Raw genomic sequence first — 25,793 nt, 5'->3', positions numbered from 1 at the left:
ACAACAGCCCAGAAAAAATCATAGCTTCCTTCCCTCATTCTGGACAACTTGTTGCTGAGGGAAGCTATCAGGTTTTCCATCAGGACCAGGCCAGCAAACTAATGGTCTTAGTCTCACTTGTCATCAGTCTATCTGTCATCATCCTGCCTTTTTATCTGCACCTTGGGCCATGTGCTTGACTGATATAGAAGCAATTATGCCACTATCTTACGTATTAATCAGGATATTCCCTTTATGCTCCTTACCTTCAGAGAAGCTTAAAATATTTTTTCTTAACCAAGAAGAAGTTGGAGAAGGTTGGTTTTAAATAATCCTAAATTGTGCTGCTGAATTGTACTGTGTGGTCATCATTAAACATATAATCTTCTGCTTCATGATTTCTACATGTAGCCCATTAAAAGCAGTGATGAAAAAATGGACAACAGCAGTAACCCCCACCAACACAACATGTGCTCAGACCACTGTCTGCTGCTGTGCTCCCTGCCTAGCAACTAATTGAGAAACAGTTCCCTGAAATCAATTATTCGTTCCAACCTGCCACATAATAATTTAGCATCCTAGAAATTATATAGCAGCAGCCATTTGCTTTATAGCCTTCATTAGAAGCAGCCTGACAAAGCAAGAGGGAACCAAACAGTTCTAATAACGCATGCAGATCTCAAACAACACTATCTTCTACCATCACATGGCAGATTACCAGGAACTGCTTATTGTGCATATATTCTTATGGGAAAAAATAATTACACAATGGATAATGCCAGCTTCCTATAATTATGTCTGTATTCCTATACCACATCCTTGCATTAATTCACTAGGATGTTATAGGGATATAGTGCATGTGCCTCTTAACTCTAATATGGATGAAATGTCCCAAAGCAAGGGTTGCCTTTCATACTAATGGCACAAGCACATGCACATTATTTGATCCTTTTATTTCCTGCAAGTTAAATTAATGATGCAGACATAAACATGTGTGGATAGCAAACTTTTGTGGAAGACACCATTACTACACATTCATGAATGGATCAACCTGTGTACTGTGGGCCAAGCACAGAATTACAGAATACTGAGGCACATGAAGACAGAATATAGTCCTTTACCATTACAGCATTATATTAACCCTGCTCCGTCCATTCGCAGTGAGACCCCAAGCCAAACTGGATATGACTTGGGAGATCCATGAATAGAATCTCCCCCTTTTTAAAAACCCAAGCTTTGTGTGTGTAGGCAGCGAGTGGGAGGATGAGATATTTGGATTGAGATTGCAGCATTTCAAAAAGGGAGTATGGTACCTATATATTTTCCTCCTGTGAGAGAAATATAAGCTTTGGAGGAGAGCAATTTGAATCAAGAAAATGGCATGGAGGAAAAGGTTTTTTTAAATGTCCATTGAGGCTGCAATTCAAATCCAAGACCCCTGCCCCCCGGACAGCTGCTTTGATTACTAAAAAAACATGACAGGCAGAGATCCTGTAAATGGATTTTCCACATCAAACAGGTATTATTGTGTCCATGCGTTCTCTTGTATTGCTTCTTTCTTTTGGCATGCCACACATCTTTGCTTAGCCTGGAACTGAAATGGTATTGTGAGCAGATTCCCCCACCCCAAAATTTGTCCCTGCTGAACTGTGAGGCCAGTCATTTGATCTTCTAGGTGAAAGGGAAATCTGGAAAGGCCTCATTGTTCTTGTCTTAAGTGTAAGAACACGAGCACCCCAGAAATCCCTAGCACTCTGCCCCCACCTTTTTATATTAATAATTTGAGAAAGCCAAGTGAGAGGCGATTCAAGGCTGTCTTGAATCTGTCACCCACACACTGGCTCCAGACCCATCTGGCCAAATTGTTGGTTTTCCTAGAATGCATATCTGAAAACCTTGAATTTTCGAACCCAGCTGCATATCGTGCAGACAGGAAGGCGCATCCTTCCTTTGTCTCAAAACACCTCAAAGACCCATGACTGGCATTTTGAAGTCCTCAGAGTGGGCTTGGGGGCTTTCTGATTGCCCTTGGAGGCACTTATCAGGGACAAGAAGTAACATTTGTACCAGTTGTAGGCTGCCATAATATAGTATTGTTTTATGTAGAATTGTTTCGTTTATGGAAACTTTTAGGGATTTTAGGAGACTTGTAATCAATCGCAGGTGGGAGGGGGGAAAGTATGATTTCATCAGAGCAACTTTGATGCATAAAAGTATGCTGTTTGTGGGTGTTGGGCAGAGAGGTCAGCCACCGGGTTGCTGGGTGTGGCCTTTCTCCTACACGTGTAGTCTGAATAAAAGCCTTTGTATCTGGACTTGCTTGGACTCTGCTCCCTCCCTATTGGATTGGGGAATTTCTCTGACATAGGTTACATTTTAAAAATCATCTAAATGGTGCAAAACAAAGTAAGGATTTGAGTTTTTCACTTACTAGCTCAAGATACCAAAAGAAGAAGAAGAAGAAGAAAAGGTAACGCTTTGACTAATATGGCTGAAACAGGGGGGGTCAGGGAGCAATAGGAAGAAAATGCAGTCTAACCTGCCCACTCAACAGCTGCACCTCCACTGCTGTGACAGCAGCATGAGCTCTTGGCATATCCACTCTAAATTTCCTGCCAATTCACAGCAACTGTATATCTCCAGCTTTATCTCGGCTAACAGCTCTAAACGGGATCCTCAGGCCAGCCAGGATGCACGTAAAACTCATTTCCACACTGCCAATCACCAAACAACTTTGACTGCCTTAGAAAAGAAAATCCAAATTTAATCAGAAATCTGTTTATCTTTCCACAAAGTCATGAATATTTCTTTGGCTCTTATCACTAATTATTCAATTCTTGTGCATCTAAGCAACTTTCTCCCAGCTTCTTCCCCTCCTAGGCTGTTTCCTCATCTTTTCTGCTACATCTCCAGGCAGTAATGCTACAATCTGCACGGCGTCTTCAATAACAATATCACTCAGCAAGATCAAGAAGCGCTTTTCGCCAGCGGCCTCTGCTGTGGTACATTGGAAGAGGCATGAGGATTAGCAACGCTTCTTTGGTGGGGTGGGGGTGGGGAGAAGGTTGCTTCCTTGAGTTGCAAACTCTGTAGACATCAATGGAATGCTGAAGATGCCATTCTGCAGGTCTTGACTTGAGCATGAAGCATAATGAATTGGCAGCATGGTCTCATTCTGTCACTCTCAGGACAGAACTACATGTAAGACCCAGGTCTTGGGGCGGGGGGGGGGGCATGGCAAAGGAAAACTGGCAAGCAGGGGAAGGATTAAGCACCCTGCTGCTGCCCGGATTTTCCCTGTAGCAATTTATGCCCTCCTGGGCCCCACTTGCACATCAGCAGTAGCAGAACTGTAAAGACATGAGTCCGAGTTGGAACATATATGCAGTTCTGCCAACAGGGTCAGACGGGGCGGGGGGGGGGAATCGTGTTTCTGTGGGCTCTCTTGCTGGTTCTCTTCCGCTCTTAAAACAAGCCCTTTTCCCAGAGAAGAGTCCAGTGACCATGTGGCCTGTAGATTTCAATGGATTTCAATGGGGACATTACCCTCTAGTGGGCAATTTTTAGTACAACCTCAGAAGAGTCGGATTAAAACAGTGTTTTTTTTATCACTCTGATGAGCTCCTAAAACTGAGAAAAGGAGGCATGTGGGAGACAGACATCATTATCAAAAGAACCCCTGAAAAACTGAGTGGCCAGTAATGAGCGTGCAATAAAACACTTGCCAGATAACTCTCGGGGGATCATGCATTTCAGATCTTGTTCACAAATTATTATGAGAACACATTTCAGAAGTGCTAGGAGCATCAAGTTTACATGATGAACCAGCATTCTTAGGTGGATGGTTTATATATGGCTGCTATGATTACCATGATGGGATTGTTTAGAAAAGTATTGATATCATAACAAGAATCAGGGTGCCTGCTTATAGGCCAACACGGGCAGAGGCATCAGTTCACACAAACAGCACTTCCATGACATGAATGCCTGGCTGCAAAGCATGCACACCTCATGTGTAAACCAGTGCTTTAAGAACATGGGGTAAGAATCCTCTAATGGGAGCGAGCTATTATCTCAAATTTCTAATCCATATCTTAAGTCAGAGACAAAGACTGTTTCCACAAATTCAGGCCCACCCACCCTGCCACCAATAACTCAACTTCTTCTTCCATTACTTATGAAGTTATGGGAAACGATTGCTACACTGTACAGTGTGTTCTACCCACACAACTAGGATTGCAATAAACCCCCTGCCTTTCATTGTCAACAGCTGCCCTACACATATACTTTTAGAGAAGCACTTACTACTCCTGAAAAGCTCTGGAACTGCAGTGTCTGATATTCTATCAGAGTAAGGATTCCCGACAGAGACACTGATGTAAAACAGAGCTGCATAAAAACAGTTAGTTAAGGACCTCTCATCAACTACGCTGGTTTTTGTACAAAATGCCTCTTCAGGGATTTGGGTTGGAGGTGAAGGCAAACCACATAGATGTGTCAACTTCACCATAGTTACTGCTCATTTTGAGCAGAGGGATTTTGAGCGAGGCAGCACAGAGACTTAGTGCTGCGGCTTGTTTCTCAATCAGCCTGGCTTGCCTGAAGCAATTCCTGTATATCAGGGACTTAATTTTTCTAAGCTATGATAAGAGAAAGGACGAATTTTTAACTGTGCAAAATAAAATAAAAAAATAAAAGGGAGGGAAAGTTAATTTCCAGGAGAATAACACAAGCAATGAGGAAGCAATAAAAGCTCAAACTTTTTCTATCTGCCTCTACAAAGATTCTATCTTTCATTTCATAGGTTGCCAGCACCAGCCCTAATAATTTTAGTGACTGAAAGGGAAGCAGCATCCTTTCCACAAATTAACAAGGGGTGCAATGCCTTGGAAGTTCTCCTATACAGAAGAGGTTAAGAGATATTTGGTATATGATTGCACAAGGCAGTTCTGGCAAGACAACCCTTCCCATGCTGCTTCAGGATCCCACATCCCCTGGCAAAACCTCTTTTCCTCTAGAAAGGCAGCCACAATGACTCCATCATCTGGCAAGGACTTGCAAGAGCTTTGAAAGACATCTATCTCCATTTATGTTTGTATTGTAACTGAAAAATCGGGCCATGATGGCTTTTACATGGCTTCCCACCCACCCATCATCCTAGCACCATTTCTGTTATGCTTTATTATCCCAGAAGGCTGACAAAGAGCAAAAGGATCCTGATGTCAATGTGCAAGCTATTAGCACTGTAGGTACTGAAAGTACGTGACCGGTGTGTCCTTTTCCCTAATTGAATTAATAGGATGTGCCCTTATGCAAGTATTCAAACAATGGTAACTCTCTATAAATGCCCCCACCCCCCGGCTTCCAAGGGTGAGGAATTATGGTGGTTGTAGGCCAAAACATCTGGAGGGCCACAAGTTGCCCACCCTTGCTGTATGGGAACAAAGACTACTGTGCTTACTAGGGTCTCTCATACTAAATGATTACCCATTGTGATTAATGATCAGAAGCCTTTAGGAGCCAGGGTCCTAAGTGAATTTCCAGGTAATTGAAACAAGGAAGTGAACCCCTTTGCTTTTCGCTTCCTTTAAATTAGGTAAATAAAAACTGATCTACCTTTATTTCCCTTTATTTCTCCTGATATCGTTCAAAATCTATCCATTTTGCCCACCCATGCCCAATTCTGTGCCACTGAAACTCAAGCATTCCCCGTTGGGCCTAGGCCTCCTGCATGTTGACTCCCCATTACCTTAGCTACATTCCCTTACCCTTATTTGGCAAACCATAACTACCCACCTCTGTTTTCCCTTGTTTGAGCACTGTTATTGGGAATCATAAAGGAATCGTCTGCTGGTCCAGTCCTAGAAGTGGTGGACTAACCATAATTTTCTTTCTGCAAACATAGGTGGTAAAATTTGTGAACTGCCCAGAGAGCTTCAGCTATTGGGTGGTATAGAAATGAAATAAATAAATAAATAAATAAAATAAAATAAAATGTATATGCTTTAATCTTCATAGTTGTTCCTGAGCTAATTTCCCCACTGTGTCTAGCTCAGTGTACAATCTTCTGTGTGCACACCACATCTCTCGAAAAGATCATAATATTTCCATACATGTGTGATCAAGAATATGTGGTAATAGTATGTATATATGTGTCTGTGTATGTGAAACAGAGAGATTGATATATGTCATAGCCATAGCCCCACAACAAACTACATAAATAAGTAAATCTCCATTATCCTGGCTATCTGAAAAGTGCAGGGGAGCAGCTGCAATAAGGAAATCAAGGCTATTCTACACTATACATTTAAACCAGTTTCATGTCTGTTTGTTTGGCAGGTTTCTCATGACCCAGCCCTCATCTTGATGACATTGGGAATGTTGCGCATGGCAGCGCAAGGCTCTGCATTGACGCTCCTTCTGACCATCTACATTAGAAGGAGCACAGTTGTGGGCTTTCCGGGCGCTGGCACCGCTGTCCCTGCTATGCCCGCCCACCCAAGCATTCATGCGGCAGGCCCGGGGCGCCTGGAAGCATCCGTGCCCCCTCTTCTAAGGTTAGTGGGATTTTTTTAAAAAACAAATGGACTGACTTGTGTGTGTGTGTGTGTGTGTGTGTGTGTTGTTTTTTTAAGCTGTAAATGCAAAGGATCACATTTACAGGTAAATGGGAGGGGGAAACAAGGGGGAGGAATGGGGCGCTCCCTCCCTGGTAGTATTTCCAACCCCCCTTTAAATTTTATTTATTTATTCTTAACAAGGCTCCACAGAGCTGCAGAGCCTCGCTCCAAGCTAAAAAAAGTGGGGGTAAGTACCCAACTTTTTAGTGTGGAGCTTTGGGGCTTTGACCCTGGATCACTTGGATCACTTGGTAGATAACCTACTGCCACTCCGAAGCTACATGAGGAAAAGCGCCCATGTAGACAAGCCCTCAGGAACTGTAGCTATGTGGAAGATTAAGGTTCTCTACCACAGCAGTTTTAGCACCTTTATGAAACATTAATTTCTGTGATTTGACAGTCAAACCAGTTCCAAACCAGTCTTAGTTAGCCAATATTCAGTATAAACTCTCTGATTCTGTCTTGCAACCAGATACATGATGGTCTATGCTCCAAAGAGGCTTTGGAAATGAGAGAAAAGAAGCCCATGATTACAGCAGTGGTAGTAATGAAGCTAAATTCAGGTCAAAACTGAGTCTGCAGCAGAAGAGGAACAAGACATTCCTTTGCCCCAGCTTTCATAACAAAGCCATACTGACTTTTCCCTTGATGACAACCAAGCATTTGGGGGCTATGACTAGCAACCTGCAATATCGTAAAAGCATCATGCAGGGGAGAAGTGGCTTTGGGACAGATGGGAGAGCCTTCTCAGCATTTAATTGCCTTGAATTTTCTTTGCCCGGAAGGTAAAGGCAAGAGAGAGAATGAAGAAATCTGAACTAATAAAAGCTGCAGCATGCCAACTCCCCAGTTCCACCCGCTCTCTGCTGTTTGCTCGTGGGCCTCCCTGGCTCTTGGAGAAATGCAAAGACTTGCCGAATTACCCCTGTGCTTCAGAGACCAGCTTTCCAGCACAAAACTTGTTTGGCTATGCAATTTCTACAGGAAGCAGAGCTGCTGGGGTTGCCATCTTCCCCAAAAACCTGAAATACAACATATCTTGCCCTCTGGGATCTGTTGCATGTGTGTGTGTGCTCACACACACATGTCTAAAACTGTCCCTCCCTCCCTATGAAGATGAGAGCAATAGAGGGTTCCAGTAATGGGGGATTTATTAAAATGAAGGCTTGACATGCCATCAGCGAGTGACAAATTATGTCAATGAAGCAGATAGTCTGTTTCCCCTCCCCACCTTCCCTATTCACTGTTTTCGAAGAAATATAAAAACAATCAAGACTGCACTTTTTATCATTTCCTCCAGGGATGTTTTTATCTGTAGCCATCAGGGCTAGAGCAAACAATCTGCTGATCTAATGAGTAATTCCCAGCAAATACCAAAACTGAGAGAGAGAATTTAAGGGGTGGTGTGTGTGTGTGTGTGTGTGTGTGTGTGTGTGTGTGTGTGTGAATGAGTAGATGCATAAAGGTAATGTTCAAGGCCACATGAAGCCAACCAGAGGTGGATGACCTAACGCAAACCTCTGTAAGTCGATGCTAGGATTGGCATGCTTGATCTGTATAGAGCAGTCTTTAACTGAACATTTGAACTTTCACACTACACCAATGCAGAGTATCTGGTTCACTGCAGCATCAAACACCATTTGATCGCTACAGTTCACCAGAGAAAGTTAACTGGAGACTCCTTTTGTGGCCATCAATGGCATGTGCTAAGTTTCATCCTGTTATCCAACACAGATTTTTTTAAAAAATAATAATGCTAGAAATCAACTTCTGAGCACAGCACTTGTTAAGATTTAATGGCTCATTCATGATTTACGTTTTAAAAAATGGCTCAAAGCATAACCTCTACACTGAGGACCAATCAAAGGTGAAACTGCTGCCGTCAAAAGCTCTGATGCTGGTTTAGTAAGAACCTCAAGAGAAAGTGGGTCAAAATTCTGATGCTGTCTGTAGTCCCCCCTCCTCTCACACACGCACATCTTCAGTTGCATGGCATGACATTGCGCATTCCTCCCTCCCTCCTTAACAGATACATCATAAGGCACCAGTCTCAGCCATGCTGGGCCACATGCCAGGAGAATTAATGAAGTGGTGTAATAGCTCACATGGAGGTCTAGTGATTGCGCTTAAAATGTATCTGCAAAGCAGGGGATTGCAGAGTCGCTGTGTTCTGTTTATTATACACACGTCTCTTCCATTCCATTGATTGCTTTATTAGTGCATTTTAAGGCAGCAACATGGGGGTTTGTTCTGCTTCAGGCACCAAGGTTTGAATTCCAGCACTGCCCATAGACAGCACATTTGCCCTCTGAGATTCTAGGCAGGGCTGTCTGCCATCTGTTATATTACCTGCTGTGTAGTTCCCTAGGAACTTGAATGATCCTACTACTGAATCTAAAATTGGAAAGTGATTTTTTTTTTAAGAAGGGGAAAGATAATGCTTTAATAGAACTACAAAGATGTTTCCATATGAAAAAAGGTGTAAGGGTATGAGTAGAACGGAAGCAACAAAAAGCAATGAAATGGAGCATCATCTCTATTAGTCTACAGTTCATGGGTGGGCAGGTATGGGGGGGTCCACAGGGCACCCCCATTCTCATTAATTGTCAGTTTGTGGTCAGTAGTGCTAAAAGGGTAAAATTTTACTTATGTGCAAGATAAATTTGACCCTTTCAGTGTATTGTAGTGTTGAAAGTGCCATTTTTTGGTTTTACTGTGGTTCTTTTCTTGGTTTTTGGTTCTATTCTACTCTTTTTTTCTTTTCTTTTTTAAAAAGACTTTTGTACTATGTTTTATGATTTCATATTTTTATGATTTTAACTCTGTTTTGTGAACTGCCCAGAGAGCTTTGGCTGTGGGGTGATAAAGAAATGTAATAAATAAATTATAAAATACTAAGTCATGTTCCCCATTTCCATGCCCTAACACATTTTAATGGTCAGGACCCAGAGTATCTGAAGGAGAAGCTTCTCTCACAAGCTCCTCTTCATGCCTTCAGATTAAATATAATCAAATCCTATTAAGATTCTTGGTGATGGTGCCCTTAGTGTGTAACTCCCTTCCAAGGAAAGCCCCTTCGACAACTCTTGTCATTCAGGAAATAGGTTGCATCTTCTCTGTTCAGGTGGGCTTTAAGATGCTGAACTGGAGTTGGTTTAATAGATGTGAATCTACTGGATGATCTGAATATGTACATTTTAAAAATGTGTTTATATGGCAAATATTTAAATTGGTTACTTCTGTTATGCACATTTTATATATTATTATTTTGCTCTTGTTGTTTTGTAAGCCTCTGTGAGGCTTACAAAACAATTATTTATTATTTTAAAAATTAAATTTATTAGATGCTTTTTTCTAAAAAGAGCTCAGTGTCTCACAACAAGGGATAAAACACACAAAAAGTGAAAACATTTTAAAACAGTTAAAGACAATCCAAGATGCCAAGAGCCAGTAAAACAACTAAATTAAGAAGCCCCATTATATACCCTCAAATGCTTAGGAATAGAGGAAAGTCTTCACTTGTGCTAAAAATAGAGAGAGCATGCCACAATCACAGGGCCAATACCAAGGAAATCCCCTCCCTTGTTGCCATCTTTCAAACCTCTCTAGCAGGAGGCCCTCAGATGTTCACTGTAGTTCATACCAGGACTGGTGTATTGCAGTCCCAAGCCACGTAAGGCTTCATAGGTCCAAACCTATTGAATTGGACTTGGAAATGTACAAGCAGCCAATGCAAGCCAGACCTTCTGGTCCCTGCTATCAGTCTGACCACTGCATTTTTACACAAGCTGTAGATTCTGAACCATCTTCAAAGGCAGCCCCACACAGTGCATCTTGCAGTAATCTAACCTGGAGGTTATGAGAGCACAGACTACCGAAGCCAGGTGATTCCTGTCTAGATAGGGACATAGCTGGACATATTGCTACAAAGAAAGAAAGAAAGATGTGGGGAAGATTTATTTCTGCTGGATGGGTGTTTTAGAATGTATGAGGCAAAGACATCCTAGAAATATGGGTCTCACAAACCCTCCTTCCTTTGCCCTTTCACAGGCTCTGTTTCAACCTATGGGGCTTGCAGCTTCGAGAAGCAAGTTAAATACCAGTAACAAAAATTACAAATCTTTGCATGTGTTCATGTACATATCATTGATGTCAACCAGACTGCTTATGTCCCAGAATTCATTGCAACAATTTTCCTTGGAAACTGCTGCTTAGGTTTACTGGATGACAACAGCAGTATTCAATAAGGCTGATCCTAATTGCTACCAGTAGGTGGCAGCAGGATACAGAATATACCATAAATAACAAGTATAAACTCCTTGGGGAAACCTGTACTTGAGTCTCCATAGTAGTCTAAACACAAGGGAAAATCCTCGCTGTTATAGTCTTTGGGGATTTAGAAAATATATTTAATGGCTCTGCTTTCTATTTTTGGAGAGGATATTTTAAGTTGAAACTTATAGAAGCACAGACCTCTAGGGTTTTAAAGGTTGCAGTTTATTGTACATATCTGGTACGAAATGAGAGGTTTTATCAAAAAGGAAAACAAATCTTTGTTTGTTATGGTGGGTTCTTGTTTTGTTTTTAAAGAACTGTTATGTAAGGTTTGCGTAGGCGGTTTCGTTCGTTTACTGCATACCACTCTCGCCCACTATGAGTGGAACTTTGCAAAAGTGTGGAAGCCACTTTATCAAAAGCACACACATTTCGGTGGAAACCTCTCCATATCCCTTCCATTTTAAAAACTCAGATATCCTAGCTTGAAAGCATTGTGCTTATTGGAAGGAAGTGGAGGTGATTTGTTATAGGAAGTTGAGGTAAACAGTTTCTTGTAGAGATGAGGAATGGATAAAATCAGGAGACAAGCTAACATATAGGATTTATCATCTTTGATAGGTAAATATTTCTGTAGGCAATGGGAATTGCACACCTATACACTGTTTTGCATAAACAGGTTGCCCTGGTGCCACTGCTGCTCTGCCATCCTGACCCCTTCTACATCCTGGCCGATGTGCTCAAACACCAGGAAGGCCAGCCATATTGCATTATTCCTTGGCACAAGAATAATCAGTAAAGCAGTACAACCTCTACAGCATGGAGCTAGATATGGGAAACAGTCTCTCCTTTAAAAGGGAAAGAACTGAACATAACTGCAGAGCCCTGCATGATCATGCGAACAGGCCTGCTGGGTAGGTAAAAGGTCCCTCTGATCCAGCATCCTGTGCCCCACAATAGCCAACCAGGTGCCTCTGGGAAGCCCACAAGCAGGGCACGAAGGCCATCATTCTCTCCTGCTCATGTCCCCCAACCATTTGTACTCCCAAGACATTCTGCCTCTGAACCTGGAAGCCATAATGAGTAATATTGTTCATTTTATTTTATTTACAGCTTTTATATACCGCTCCACATCTAAACAGATTCTGGAATGGTGAACAAGAAATGATAAAACAATAAAAGAAACAAAATACAATATTAAAAATAGTTATTTTTTAAAAAACAGAGTACCAATAAAAACCGTGGCTTCCGGGAATGCAGATGTTTTCAGGAGGCACCAGAAACAACCCACTGTGGGTGCCTGTCAGACCTCCAGAGGCAATGGGGCTCCAGAGAAAAGGGGGGCACAACACTGAAGGCTCTTTTCCAGGTGACTGGCTTAACCATCGCAGGCTAACCATCTTATCCATTGACTGGCTAACCATGGCTGCTTTATGACCTCAGTGTAACTTACCCACAGCTTGTTTCGAGTAAACTGTCCCCGACTTGCAGTGATGCCATCCCGAAGTCTGCTATCCGGATGTTATTCTTTTCATCCAGCAGAAGGTTTTCTGGTTTTAAATCCCTGTGGCTGTAAAGACAGGGTCAGATCATGGGTTAAGACAGAGAGTAGTTCCCCCTCCTTATGTCCATTGCCACACATGTCAAACACGGGGCTTGTTTCCTTTGGAATGGCTTCCTTTTGGACCTAGGAGGAAGTAAGTCTTTCAGAGCCACTTCATGCCATGTTACCTTCTGTTCTGACTAACTGGGGAAAGGGGACACTACTTTTAAATAGTTTTAAGAATTGATGGTTTGGGGTTGTTGATTGGAAGCAATCTTGACTTTTTTCTCTTTGATAGAGTGATAATAAAAATGTTATTATTATTATTATTTATTTATATAGCACCATCTATGTACATGTTGAGAAATGAGACTCAAATCCATGCCCACTCTGCCTTGTGAAAGCCAGCTGAGGCAAAGTGATGCAATTATCAGTTCCCCTCCACCCTACAGCCTTCACTTGAACTCACTCTTTAAATAACAACCACTCAATGCTTTGGGGGGCAGTGGGAGGGATTGTGAAGTCTGGTTTCTTTGTAGCTTCAGAATCACCTGGTTGTTATTGGCTCTCTCAATCTCTACCAGCTTGGATTTCAGTCTACAGAGGTGAGTACAGTTATAATAATAGTGTCCTATTAATCCTAGAAGATTCTTCAGAAGCCTTTGATAACTCTGGTAGCAAGGCATTAATTTTTTCAGCATAGGTCCCAATGGGCAGCTCCCTACTGATCCCAATCATTTCAGGTAAGAGGACGGTTATGATAATGAGGAGAACTGAGATGAAATTGTCTTTTTAGTTTTGGCATTTCTCAGTGTGATTTATACAGCATGCTCAAAATTCCCCCCTTTTTTCATTCGAGAACTGGATTTCTTACAAAGTGCTATGTAAAAGTCCCAGTGAGTTCTCAAAGTCTCCAGAGAGCTGTACAGTACCTGAAGTAGCCCATACCTGTTTGATGAAATTGCATATTTTGACATGAAAGTAATAACATACAAAAAGTAGCTCAACTTAGAAATGAGCACCTGCTGGTGATCCCTTGAGAACCTCCCTGTAAGGCGATCTTCTCCAACCTGGTGTCTTCCACATACGTTGGACTACAACTTCCACAATTCCCAGCCAACATGGTCATTGGCTATGGGGAAGGCTGGGGAAGGCTATCGCATGATCCTGCATGGTTTGGTTTACCCATGGGGAGGGGGTCAGAATTATGTCTACCTGGAAAGCATTCTTATAAATGAGCATCATTAGTATTTTCTACATCATCATTCCTCTTGAAAACTCTTGGGATAAAAATATGAGCAAATATGGAATATGAGCAAAAAAATAATACAACACAACCACTGCTGAAAAACAACAACCATTCACTTAAAAACCCCTTACTTTGGGGGTAGGGGGAATGGATACTACAGACCACAAGAGCACAACAGATTGTCAGTTGATAATCATGACGTCAAATTCATGGCATTTATCCACACATATATTTTTGTAATGAGATAAGCTAAAGAAGAGAACTCTGGAGCAATTTCCAATACATTGCAATATACCGATTTCCAGATATTGTCACCACAGTGGAACAGTTCAGATATCATTTCTCTGGGATAAACAAGTAATGAGGACATGCCCTAATATAAATTCAGATTAATGCAGCAGGACATCTATGCAGCATCTACATTGTCTCTCATTCTCCATTTACTAAAGACTTGGGCAGAAGGCAGCAGAGACATGTGGAGCAGTAGATGCTAGCTGCAATTTCTTTAAGTGTCCAACAGCCTGGATGATCTAATTAATATGCAAAAAGAACCTCCTTGTGCCAAAATGAAAGAAAACAAAAACAAAACCCCATAACATATGCTAATTACTCAGCATTTAATGGAACATTGCAGGGTAAATGAACTTCATTTGGTTCCTTTCCAGCTGATCTCTCTAGTTCCTTGTCTTACATGATCGGTGTCACCTCCTCCCTCTGTAGGTGAACAGAGGACACAATACCCTTTTATTGTTCTAGAGGCTGAAATGCCCCAGGGTCTGTGTCCACATCAGCTGGAAAGGAGGATTAAGGCAGCGGCTTTGGTGAACAAGCAAGGGAAAGTGCTTCATACAGAGCTGCATATAAGAGGGAAGATGAAAGCTGGAGAAATGCAGCACACAGCACATCTGAAAGTTTGCTCTAGTCCCATTTAGGATGGCAGAGGGTGAAGGAAAAAGCGAGTTTGCATATCATGTGCAAAGCATAGCTTTCAGAGGATATATGTATATATGAAATCAATGGGATTTACTTTTGAGTAAGGGAACCTGCAGATCTGTAGTTTATGAACTTGAAGATGCACAGCTTCACATGATCAAAGGAATGGAAGAACTTACCTTTGAGTAAACTCCATTGAACACTGAGAGTCTCAGAGGGCTCGTGTGTGTGCGCGCGTGCGCATTTGACAGCGAGGGGAGCCAGGTTTGCCAGGTGCCCTTTCCACAAGTCTTGGGCACCAGCTGTCTCCGCAGTTGGCTGAGGATACTAATCCCGGGAGGGCTGCAGCAGGGGCTTCTTTTCTTATTCCAGGTACAGGGACAGTTTCATTTATTACTTTGGGGGGGGGGAGGCTTAGGCAAGTCGACTCAGAAGTAAGCCTCATTAAGTTTGGTGGGGCTTACTCTCAGGTAAGTGGGTTATTTATTTATTTAAAGGGCAGAATGGAACAAACCGGGACTTACTTCTGAGTAAAGTTGTGTAGGAGGGCGCTTAATGAATTACAGGGGATATCCACGAAACTCCCTAAGGAGGTTTGCTTGGCACCTACGATATATTGTTTTAGATGCCAGGTGAAGTCCTTTTTATTCTCCCAGTATTTTAACAGTCTATAAATTAATTTTATCTTTGCTGTTTTAAATTTGTATTTTAAATTTGTATTTTTGCATCGCTGCTGTTTTTATCTTGGTTGTGCTTTTATATTGTATTTTATATTATGGTTTTATACTATTGTTTTGTTTTGAATTGTCATAAATTTGTAAACCACCCAGAGAGCTTTGGCTATTGGGCGGTATAGAAATGCAATAAAAAAATACATAGGTCAGAGAAGTCCTTGTTTTTCCCAAATCTGTTCAGCAACAAGAGAAGCTACTGCCAAGGAAAAAGCAGAGCACACCTAGTAGTGCCCCATGTCCATCACAATCAGTGCAGGGGGAGGTGGGGAGTTGTCCAACCACCAACCACCAATAAAATGTAGGGGGAGGTGCAAAGGAGATTTGCGAGCAGATGCAATAGCAATTCGCAGGTACGCAGGGGAGGAGAGGTGTAAAGAAGCATGAACCCTAAAAGCGCACAGGTGAAAGTGATCAGGGCTTCACACGCTATGGAAACGAAGGGGAATACTACAAGGGCAAAACCGTAGGTGTGATGGAGCTTTCAGACAAACATCTCAGTCAGCTGTCTTATACTGAGTGAGATTATTGATCCATCTAGCCCAGTATTATCAACATTGACTGGTAGTGGATCTCCAAGATTTCAGGCAGAAATCTTCTCAATTCTACCTGGAGATGCCAGGGATTGAAACAGGGGCGTTCTGCATGCAAAACAGGTGCTCTACTATGAAGCTACAGCCCATCTACCTCCTACCTGGCCTTTAGCTCCTCCTCAAGTCTCCTCCCCACTCTACTTTCCACAGAGCATCATCTCCTTCCACCCCTTCCATCTAACTCAGCTTTTCTCAACTTGGTGTGCTCCAGATGTGATGGAGTGCAACTCCCATCATTCCAGCCAGCATGGTGATGCTGGCTGGGAATGGTAACGGTTGCAGTCCAACACATCTGGTGGACATCTTGTTGGAGGAAGGGTGTTCTAATCCTAGGTCTGCCTTCTTGCTCTATTACCATACCTGGGTAAAAATACATCACAAACAGTGATGCTTTCTGCTTCCAGAGCCTGTGTGTATGTGGTGTTTTGGATAGAAAATGTAGTCCAAAGTGATGTTTTTGACCTTTAGAGCTCTAAACAGTTTGGGGCCAAGTTACTTGAAGGACCACCTTCACCCATGTCAGCCTGCCTGCACTCTAAGATCAGGCCTTCTCATTTGCCCACCAGTGAGAGCAATTAGGTGGGTGATCACACAGGAGAGGGCCTTCTCAGCAGTGGCCCCACACCTGTGGAACAAACTCCCATCAGAGGTCCTCCATGCACCACCTTTGCAGGCTTTTAAGATGGCCTTGAAAACATTTCATTTTACTGTAGCCTTCCCATGATGAGAACTGTTCTTGCTGCTATTGTTCTTGTCAATTTTATTATTTGTTTTATTGTTTGTAATCACTATTTTATTGTGATGTTTTTATTGCTTTTAAAATGTTAACTGTTTTTATGTATTTTAATGTTGGAAGCAGCCATGTGTGTTTTAAATAAATAAATAAATAAATAAATAAAAATAGTCCCAATGAGAAGCTATGTTGGGAAGCCATGAGAAGCTCATGAACAAATGTCTGTAGAATGTTAAGAGGATGGAGGAAATCATGAAATGTGGCATTCCATTTGGTACAACCACCTTCACTGTGTTTCTAAATGATGCTTGGCATTTTGAGAATATATCTTTTGACTCCCAAAGTCTGAACTATCTTTTAATAAAAGACACATGTACACAAGTGGTATTTTAATAGCAAGTTACAGCTTAGAGAATCATGAGTAGCTATTTTTATTCCACTGCTATGGTATCCTGACATATGTCTTTTAAATCAGATCTCTCCTTTTAGTGCAAAAGATGCAAACAAAGCTCTTATTCTTTTACTGTTTGCCCCCACATAAATGCATACAAAGAGATTACTATGAGCCCCATCTGCATGCCCCAGCAGACGTGCCCCCAGGCGATGGAAAGGGAAGAGGTCCTCGTAATTGCCATTTATCAATATTCATGCAAAATCCTATGTCACTTTCTCCAAGTGCCCCCCCCCAATAACCTCTCATAACCCAAATAAAAATAAGATGAAAATAGAACCCTGCGACTCATTACCAGAGGGAAATTCCTCTCAATGTTCTCCCTCCCCTGTGGAATAATTGGCATTATTTATTACCACTGAAGCCTAATAAGGTTTGCCAGTGGGCCTTTTCTGTAATCATACTTTTATTCCTCAGCACTGCAAAACCAAAAGGGAAAAGCCAACACAGAGGCACACAAACAGAAACTAGACCAATCACGGTGTTCCTTGATGATGTCACACACAACCAATCCAGACTCTCTCAGCTGTTCTCCCTGCTCTTCCTTGAAGAGTGCTCATGCTGTCTGGAGGCAAGGATGCCTGAGGAAATCTAAAACTGGAGCTACTCCCCTACACCTCTCCCTCAGGCCCTAACGCAATTTCCAAGGTAGTGTCAGCTCAGCTACCTACAGTGCTGCTCTCACACCATTCCCAGAGCAACTACAAACAGCTTCACACTCTCCCCACCACCAGCACTTAGAGGTCTGAATGCCCTGTCAGCTCACCACAGCCAAGTGCTCCTACAGTGCAGCTGGGACTCACCTAACAGGGAAGTGTTCTCCAACCATGACCGTGCATTTTAAACATCTAGCTCTTGATCTGATGTGCTATGACAGGTGTTTTTTTTTAGTGTGCAGTTGGACACAAAACGTCCAGCTGGACACAAAATGTACAGTTGGAAATCTGATAATGTGCAGTTGAAAAAAGTGGTAAAAACAAAGACAGACACGTGTTATGTGTATGTTTATTAAGAACTTAACAACAGACAAAGTCAGGGATGGCATGTAACACAAATTACATGCCATGACAGAGTGATGCAGGTGAAAGAGCCCTTGATGGTGTGACTAATGTTGTTGGGTCCTATGACTATATTGCCTGAATAGATGTGGGGGCAGAGTTGGCACTTGGGTCTATTGCATGGTCTGGTCCCTCTGTCTGTGTCTCTGTCCTGTGTACTGTTGCTGGTTAGCATCTGCTTCAGGTTGGGAGGTTGTCTGCAGGCCAAGACTGGTCTGCCTCCCAAAGCTTGTGTGAGAGAAGTGTCTGTGCTGATGATGGGTTGAAGTTCACTTACGATCCGTTTCAGTGGTTTCAATTGGAGGCTGTAGGTGACAACCAGTGGTGTACTTCTCTTGGTCTGTCGACCTTCCTGAGTATCCATATGGCCCTGTCAATCTGTCTTTAAGTTTAAGGTGCTACTAGTGTTGGTGATAACCTGTCCAGTTGTGAAAGAGAAATAATGTGTTGGGCTTGGGCGGTGTGTGTGTCTGACAGGGCATTTGTGCAGTTGGAAAAATTGCTTTAAAAAAACCCTGTGCTATGAAGAAGGTTTTCCAGAGTGCGAACAGGCAGCATTTGATAAGTGCATTGATCCTTCCAGAGTGTACATTTTTAAGCGATTTGGGGCTTTCACATAGCCTAGCGCTGGGCTGTCACCCCTCCCCCAAGTCCACACACTATGTTGATATATGGTTGCAAATTAAGCAGTGGAACATGCATGATGCAAAACTGGCTCTGTGCTAGCAGGATGTATGAATTCCTGGCTGTTTCAAAGACTTGCTCAAGCATCCTGTGGCAATGCAATACATTTAAATTCAGAATGGGTCTCACTTGCCCAGAAAATACTGGTGCTACTGTATTTTCTGTAATAAGGGAGGGTTTGTTTGGAAATTATAGATGGACAGTCTGTGCATTCTCTCACCCTTGTAAGCCCTTCTCTCGCCAAAGGGGTGGACAAAATTAATCCATGAATTCACTAGTAGTCTTGAAAAGCTGATGCCCAGATGCAGGCAGTTCCTACTAGTCCTAACTTTGATTCCTGAGTCTTCTGGTCAAGGCATTTCCCCAAGATACCCCCAACCTTCAATTAACTCTACATGAATGTATGGCAGCACATCCAGAACCCTGATCATGCAAACTGCAAAGAATGTGTTGTGTATCATTTGTGCACTCTGGCAGAATTGTTCAATTGGGAGTTGAGGGGGGTCAGGCCACACAAACAACGGCAATATAGGAATCAGGAGTGTGTAAGAAGGCAGAGATGCAAGGTACATCAAAACTGGTTCTAGTCCTGCAGTCCATCTTATTCTACACATATGTACATTTCTGTTGTTCTTTAGGGAGCCAGCTAGGGCATTTTTATTCTTCCAATTTTTTTAGAATGCCAGCTATGGATTTGTTTTGTTTGCTTTTATTCTGGGTTCCCCCCAACCGAATGCTATCCAATGTTAATTGTATTGAGATCCAATTCTGTGCGGGGCCTTTTCTATGATGTCCCCCAAAAGTTAGAATTCTCTCATGAGATGCCTGTGTAAGCCCTACAGTCCAGATTTTTTAATAAGATGGCAAATATCTTCTTGTTCAGGCAAGTCTTTGCTGTAATTGGTTATTTTTATATTGGTCCTATTGATTGCTGAAATAGTTGTCATGCAGTTTTTATTTTTTAGATTTTTTTAATGGAAAATTGGTCTTGATACTGGGATTTTAATAAGCAACTTGGACTACATGCAGAGGAGAAAGCAAAATATAAAATATCTTTAAAATATACACCTCTACATTGCATTGACCTAGACCAGAAATGGATAACCTGCTTTATTCAGTGATCATATTGAGAATTTTAAATGGGCTAGTGGTGTGTTACAAAATAACACCGTCTGTGAACACTTTCTCTCTCTCTCTCTCTCTCTCTCTCTCTCTCTCTCTCACTCTGTGTGTGTGTGAGAGAGAGAGAGAAAGAGAGAATTGATGGAGAAGACAATTATTTTTTAGAGAATTGAAACTTTGAGAAATAAATCCCTTGCCATAATGCACACTAAGGATGTATGAACTGTAAAATTCATTCCATCTATGTTTTGTGTATTGTCAGGCACCTATTGTTCCACCATTTGCCCACCTATGGAATAGTTTTTTTCTTCTGAATTTGCACGTGTGAATTGTGTAAATGCAAATTTATGCAAATGTTCACAAGGAAAAATGTGCAAATTCCCCCAAATGCATAAATTCCCCCCAAATACACATCTTCACGCTTTAGCCTATGGGGGAAATGTGCATTTTTGGCCAGGTTTTTTTTTAATTATTATTATTTTAATTGTGTATTTTTCTACAACAAAATTTGCAAAATTCCTGGAGGTTAGAAAAAACAGTCTGCAAGTCCACGGAATCCACCCAACAAGAAAGCTGGCCTACTGCAGAATCTGTGAGTCAGAATAAGAATAACAACAACAACAACAACAACAACAACAGAATCCAAACTCATTTGGTTCCATTGCAGATTTCTCTGAGATCCCCAGTGTACACACAATTCTTTTGTCCCACTGTTGCCTCTAGCCAAATAGATGTTTGGGACAAACTCCAGCAAACTCTATTTACCAAAGGAATGAGCATATACACAATAAACAGTGAGCCCTCTTGCAAATCTCCTTCAGCTTCCTTCTACACAATAAGCAATGCTACTTCCATCTTATGCAGAAAACCCAGTTAAGAATTAGAAGCTCCATATCTGGCTGCCATGCTCCGGACAGATGGAGTATTGAGGGCCTGATTTATTTAACCTGACTTTGAAGCAAATTAAAAATCCAATATATTCCAAGGCTAACCTGCTTCCTTTCAAATTTTTCAGCAAACAGAAGTGATTTTTGAATGTAGGTTAAAATCAGAGACATCTGATCCATACACCCTGTGGGGGAAAGCTATCAGATTCTTAGAGACAGGATGCTATCCCAGGCCATCAATAAATACAAAACTACAGAAAGAAAACATCAGGGCTATAGAAGGAATTTCTCAGGTTTGTCTGTGCTTGCCCACTGCTGGAAGTCGTAGAAGAAGAGGAAGCTAGCATGAGGTAGAGCAAGCACAAGATTATCAATCTATTCTATCTGTGGGTAACATGCATCCATGTTCTATCATTAGCCAAAGGAGAAGCCTTCATTTTCAGCATGGTCATGACTGGATAACTTGGCTGATTAGATGATTTGTCATCTTGCTGCCCCTGATAGGACAAGGTCAGGCTTCATCATTTAAAAATGCACATTATAATGTTTTTCCACACTAGGAAACTAATTCCATCCCTGTCCCTCCATTTCTTTTCCATTTTTGATTATGAAATCTCATAAGCACCACTATCCTGGGAATTACAAGAGGACAGAAATATGTTAATAGTTAACTTCTTAACAAATAGCACTGTGTCTCACCAGTCCAATACCACTTTGTCTCACCAGCTCCCATAAAACGGGATAGACTTTTTCTTGACAACTCATTCAGTCTAATTAATCTTATAAGTTAATGAGAAAGCCCAAGAGGGGTGTTAAAATTCAAACTCAGTTCCTGGCAAGAGAGAGGCCAACTTGGAAATGTGAAACCTGGGTTCAAATCTGTAATCAGCCATGTACTCACTGAATGGCTTGGGAAGTTACTTTTCTCAGCCTCAATTCAACATCTCCCCTTAAAAGGCTACTGTGAAGATGGCTGATTGAAGGACTGTATAGCACACTGTATCACTGGCAGTCCTATACTATGGGCAAGGGGAGTCAGAGACCCCCCCACCTCTGTCAAAACTTAAAAGAACCCCCATTTTCCTCCCCAGCAAGTTATTTTACAGTACTTTCTTTCTTTTTGCTCAGTTCCTGTCCTCCATTAGAAACTTGACGGCTGGGCTACTGAGCCTGTGTGTTGGCTGCATATGTTCAAAATGTTCCTCCAGCTGGGTATTAGCAATCAGCACAGACAGGCATCTGTGAAGACCACTCTCCATGACTTCCATGACTTCCAAATATGGGCCTAGACTCCTGCAGTTGCTCAGGACCCAGCATTTCTTTTTGGAAATTGGGAATCCACTAGGATGATTGGCTCAGAAGCCTGAATTGTAGAGAGGTGGTGGAAGAGGCTAGTGAGGTGGTGGTGGTGGTTGGATGTTGGGATCCTCCAGTATCCCTACCTCAACAGGCTGCAGGTAGTCGGAGGATGAAGAAAAACAGCTGTTGTCTGAAGACGAACCCAGATCCAGGTGAGTAAGGGGAGATATGGGTGGGCAGGAGTCCTGCCAAGTCTATTTCTCCAGCAGTCAGCAAGGTAACACCTCTTATCTCTGATCAGTAATCACAGCTGAGCTATGGAGACATCTTCACTGTGACGCCTGGGCAAAGAGGTTTAAATGAACTTAAATGAGGTTCAGTGCACCATGATGGGAATAAAGAGGGAGCTCTTCACCGTTGATCTCCACATCATTTACACCCTTCTGCAAAGGGTGTGTGTGTGTGTGTGTGTGTGTGTGTGTTTGTGTGTGTGAGAGAGAGAGATGACAGAGAGATGAGAGAATGGTGTGTGTGTGTGTGTGTGTGTGTGTGTGTGTATGGTTTGTGATTGTGTGTGAGAATGGGATGTGAATGGTCCCTTGTTTGAATATGTGTTTAGGTGTTATATGGTAAGAATTGACTTTGCCCATTTGAGGCAGGGGCCCTGTTCTAAATTGCCATGCAGCCCACAGCACCAGCAGCCACAGGGGGCACCAGCCACCACTGCATTGCTTATCAAGAGTTCTATAGAAACAATGTGTAAACCACCCAGAGAGGTGGGTGGAGCAGTATAGAAACGAAAATAATAGTTGTTGTTGTTGTTGTTGTTGTTGTTGTTGTTGTTATTATTATGAATGGTAAATTAAAACAAGACCATATTAAGAAGTGATTGAACCTTTTCAAAAGAGGGTGGATTGCAGTGAGATTTGCCTTGAGTATTCAAGATCAGACAGCACCACACTTTCAACTACACAGTACCACCCTATAGAAACATCCTGAGCATCCTCCAGTATCCCAGCACCAATTACATAGATTCTGCCAAGCAAAACAAAACAACCCAAATAAAACCACAGCCTATTAAAATAAGGCATCTTTGATCATGTAAGCAATAACCTGCAGGCATTTTGTTAACTGTGAAACTGTAACTGTCTGCTGGACTGATGAAGTATCAGTCCAAAGGACTTATGAGTTTGGTCATATAGTTTAATAAGAAAAAAATCTCTCGGCCTGATCCAGTGGCTACCAAAGTAAGTGGGACTCTCTTCATTAAAATTAATGAGTTTCAGATTGGGCCCTCAAGCAGTTATTGATTTCTGTCAGCTCTCCCTTGTGCTCTGTTGACTGTTATAAACCCATCTGTGCTACTTGCCTATTTTCTCTGGACTTGGCATTCAGTCAACCCCATATCCTGTCACCAGTCTTTTCAGTGAGCTTTTCTACACTTGTAGCTTAGCACAACTCAAAAGCTGTGTGTGTTGGTTCACAATGCATACATTGCCTCTAGATTGTAAGGCCACCACTACTTGCTGCCTCATTGGAATCAACTTTGTGTTCAACAAGCAACATGATATCCCAAACCAGAAAAGGTCTGCCCTCGCATGCTTTCTCTATACATTATTTCTCTGTCTGAAACAACCAAACAATTGTCTTTTTTTATCCCTCTGCCCCCCTACCTCATGGAGAAATATGCAATTGTACAAAATGTGTCCTGCAGATTTATACAAATGGTTAAACAGCCATGCAACCAAATACAAACCTGATGGAAAATAATTTCACATGGGTAGATGGAGCAGACCAAGGCATTAGAGGAGCACAAGGCATAGGGAAAGATCAGTTGAGCACAGAGAGGAGAACTGTGATGCCAGCTCAGCCAGGTTGCGTTATTTCTGTCCCTGCTCAAATTTGTATACTTTTAAGTTTGGGTAAAAAACTATTCTCTGGTCAAGCAAAACTTTCAAAACTATATAAAGAGATTACCTGTTTCCCCCTGCCCCTACTGTAGACACTGCAGCTGAACTGCAGATTAATGCTTCTATCCTATGCACCTTAATTTGGCACAGGTAATTCTCTCCATTTTAGTTTCACCCAGTTTCTCATTTTCCTGACTGAGTTTGTTTTGGCATTGCTTTGCAAAATCGACAAAGAAAATGTCTGCACAAAAATTCATATAGTTTCATGAACATTTCTCATAATTTACACATTTTTGTATGCACTTTTCCTAGTGTGCACAATAGGAAAAGTGGTTCTTGCTTAACAATGTATTTTTGTACATATTAATATACACATTCTTTTGCATATCTTTTCAGTGTCAAACTACATTTCAAAATTCTGAAAAGTATGGATTTCAGTACAGAAGTGCATTCTAGTTTGCATATAAGTTTTGGAAGTATGAATTGAGTAAAATCATATAAATATCTGGAACAAATGAATTTCTCCTCCATACCTACTTGAGAATAAGCCCCACCTTAGGACTTACTTCTAAATAAAGATCCACACAGGTTTGTTCCAAAGATCAAGTTTTACTCAACACTGATCTGTATACATGTGTTATATCTAATCTACATTTCCCTTCTTTCCTTATCAAAAGAAAGATGTAATCCATGCATATAGGAGACTGCCGGTAAGATAATGAAGCTCAACTATTTGTTATAGGGAGAACAGGCTGCAATCAGTCAAGCAAAGATAGTCTCTATAATCATTGCACACTTATTAAAATATATCAACACAGTGGTTATGCAACACTTTTCATCTCACTGTAGTCTTTAGCCTATAAGACTGAAGGCAATTTAATGCCAACTGTACTGAGAAACATCCTTACATCCATTATGTAAATCACAATTATCTGCCAATCAAAGCTTAAGAAACAGCAGTACTGAGAAATGTGTACTGTTATGGGTCAGTAGCTATACAGAAACCTTGCATTCCAACTGGTGGCAAAAACTCAATTTCAGTGTAATTTAAAAATTACTCAAACTTGTTAAATCAGTAAGTGGAAACTGGTTCAATTTAAAACATGGCTTGCAAGTTACAGGTTAAACTATACTCAACAGTTAAATCATCCAAGTGAGTATCAATATCAGACTGATAAAGCAAATTACTCCCTACTGGAAAGGAAATTAAAGGCAACAGTGAATCAAATGCCCAGAAGGGGTCTAGGCAAGGCTGCCAAATACCAGAAGGTTTTCTATAACCCAAGGATGCCATAAAATGAGTTTGTTGAATTGGTAATTGTCCCAGGTTTCTTCAGGGAGAAGGCTCAATATGACACATATTATTCTTATTTATTGGCAAGTGCCCCCAAGACCCTTATAAATTAAGCCAGTAGTCCCACTGGGCTTTGATATTCCTCGTTAAAGCATTCACTGTAAATGAATGTGACAGTAGGTGCTCCCTGTCTTCAAGCTCACCATGCAAAAAAGGGTTTAGCGTACAACAATAATCAGATATGAAACACTCAGCAGACTGCATTTTACAAAATGTAGCCAAAGAAAGGCCATGGACAGCCTTCAGCATGAACATGTGTGTGACTATAATAGCACGGTGGAAATATGGGCTGGCAGCTGCCTACACATGGTGCAATGGATTCCAAACCCTTACCATTGACTAGCTAATGGCCTGTAAAATGCCCAGGAGCTT

At 41.7% G+C, this 25,793-nt stretch overlaps 1 protein-coding gene across 2 annotated transcripts in view; it reads right to left on the bottom strand.

Annotated features, from left to right (window-relative positions):
• The window catches only part of BRSK2 (BR serine/threonine kinase 2), a 475,468-nt gene that overhangs the window by 91,556 nt on the left and 358,119 nt on the right, over nucleotides 1-25,793 (bottom strand). For both annotated transcript variants that reach the window (XM_063117117.1, XM_063117118.1), the window contains exon 5: nucleotides 12,328-12,444. In XM_063117117.1, the coding sequence (XP_062973187.1) occupies nucleotides 12,328-12,444 (117 nt within the window). The remainder of the gene's footprint in view (nucleotides 1-12,327; nucleotides 12,445-25,793) is intronic.

This window comes from Elgaria multicarinata, chromosome 2 (assembly GCF_023053635.1).
Source record: "Elgaria multicarinata webbii isolate HBS135686 ecotype San Diego chromosome 2, rElgMul1.1.pri, whole genome shotgun sequence".
Lineage (NCBI taxonomy): Eukaryota > Metazoa > Chordata > Lepidosauria > Squamata > Anguidae > Elgaria > Elgaria multicarinata.
Note: the sequence above shows the minus strand (reverse complement) of the source record. Positions and strands in the feature narration are given on the sequence as shown.